Source organism: Plasmodium fragile, assembly GCF_000956335.1.
Source record: "Plasmodium fragile strain nilgiri unplaced genomic scaffold supercont1.10, whole genome shotgun sequence".
Taxonomy (NCBI): Eukaryota; Apicomplexa; class Aconoidasida; order Haemosporida; family Plasmodiidae; genus Plasmodium; species Plasmodium fragile.
The window spans coordinates 300,875-303,089 of NW_012192590.1; the positions used below are offsets into that span (position 1 = coordinate 300,875).

Here is a 2,215-nt window from a genome sequence, read left to right on the forward strand (position 1 = left end):
AAAAAAAAAAAAAAAAAAATGGCTAGCTAAATCGGCGAAAAATCTCCAAACAGGAGCATAACCAATCAAATAAAAAAGAGTAATCATAAAGTGGTTGTACCTCCTGCGATGCGTGCGATGAGATGAGGTGCAATTCTCGGAAAGGGTCACTTAAAACGCTGCTGGGTCTTCAAACACAGTCGTAGCCGTATGTGTCACTCCTTTTTGCCTGCCCCATGTGCGTCTTATGATCCCCCCAAGTTACACACTGTCCTTTGTGGCCTTGCGTGGAGGGAATAGCTGATCGACCCTTCCCCAGATACACACATTACAAAGCGGAATAGTGTAAACCGTAAAAAGAAGCAGAAATGGGGAGGAGAGGGCGTAACGAAGGGACATCGAAAGGCACACCTGTGGATGGCGGCCTATCCGTTTTATACATGCACCGCGCGGGAAAATAGTGGAAAAAAAAAAAAAAAAAAAAAAAAGGATAACCACTCCATGCAAAGAATACAATCACGCAAGCCACCCTTACGGAAGTAAAATAAAAATGGAGAAGCGCTAATTTAAGGCAGGATAAAAAAAAAAAAAAAACACAGAAGCATTCCTCTTTTGAGCAATGTGTGCTACTTGCGGCGCATAGAACTCACATGACGATTAATACAGTGTAGAAGCCCAAACGACACGCACGCACACGTACACACATTGTCACCTTGTAGTGCTTCTTCCCCACGTCGCCGTTCTGTTACCCCCAAATGGCGCAGCAGAAAAAGGGACCCAACATTTTCATCCTGAACGGCGCGGCGGGGTCGGGAAAAGATACCCAGTGCAGGCTAATCGAAGAGAAGTACAAATATGAAGTTATCACAATCAGCACGCTGCTCAAGGAATATGTTTTAGAAAATGAAGAGACAGGAGGGGAAACAAGTCCTAGTCAGGATGATGAATCCATTGAGGGAGTAGAAAGAAAAAACGAAGACATAAAAAGAATAAAAAGGTGCATGAAGGATGGGTCATTAGTATCGGACGACACTGTTATAAAAGTATTTATGCACCGTTTAGAAAAATATATAAATGGAGAGGAACCATGTGCAGGCATTGTAGTTAATGGCTTCCCAAGGACATACGAACAGGCACTGCTATTTGCAAAAAATGATATCCCAGTTACAAGCTTTATTAACATACAGGTGAAGAAGGACAACTTAATGAGCCGAATCAGTAACAGAATGGTCGACCCAGTGACGAACATAAATTATAATAACAAGGGGGTGGAAATTATGCTAAAAAAAAAGCAAGGGATACACTTAACTCCAGAAGAGGAACTCGTATTATCCTCTCACGGGGATGCGTTTAAAAATATAAGTGATGAAGTCATCGCTAGGTTAACCAAAAGAGCAGATGATCACGAGGCTACCTTTTTAAAGAGGTTTCATTTGTATGAACAGAATGAGCAGAAAATCATTTCGCTTTTTCCCACAGTCTATCACAGTGTGGACGGGAATGGGTCCATTGAAGAGACCTTCGCGCAAATATGCGCCATCCTAGACGGGGTGGGGTGGGCAGCAATAAATACGGCTTAGGTTAGAAGTGGGCTTGGGGTCTCCTTCGTTGAGGAAGCCTTCCCACACTGCGCTCACTCTACGTAGTCGAGATGTGCATCTCGCATATTTATTTCTCCCCTTGTAAGATAGCACATGCGCACATTTGATTAACCTCCTGCGCGGTCACTTCCAATGACTCGTTTATTCATTTTTATTTATTTATTTATTTATTATTTTTTAATATTTATTATTATTTTTTTTTTCCATTCGGGGGGCTTTACCTTGATGCGAGGCGTGTAGCAACTCAAACATCTGGACAGAGCAATCCCATGAGCCACACACTAACATTACAGGGATGAAATTTTGTGTCCTATGCGTTTATGCACGCGGGAAAGCAAAAAAAAAAAAATAATAATAAAATAATAAGGTGCCCCTCTACGATTGACACATGTTTAACTGACCATCGGGGGCACACCTTTTTCTAACCACTCCTGTGGAAGGAAATTCCAGCACTCAATATCCCATCACATTTCGTGTGCAACCATTCACGCTACAATAGTTGCAGAGAGGACTGGGTGGGGCGCACATCTCAGCGGGGCATGCAGAATGATAGGGTCACTCAAATGCACAGCCCCTTTTCACGAGGCGATGGATGCGGCAGAAGTTTCCCCCTCCCAAAAAAAAAAAAAAAAAAA

The 2,215-nt window shown here is 42.7% G+C and overlaps 1 protein-coding gene across 1 annotated transcript; it reads left to right on the forward strand.

The window, feature by feature from the left end:
- Nucleotides 1-734: 734 nt before the first annotated feature.
- On the forward strand, nucleotides 735-1,559 carry AK88_01231 (uncharacterized protein; the record flags this gene model as incomplete). Its single annotated transcript, XM_012478867.1, has 1 exon — nucleotides 735-1,559. One exon carries the CDS (start codon nucleotides 735-737, stop codon nucleotides 1,557-1,559), a length of 825 nt encoding a protein of 274 aa, XP_012334290.1.
- Between the last annotated feature and the right edge of the window lie 656 nt (nucleotides 1,560-2,215).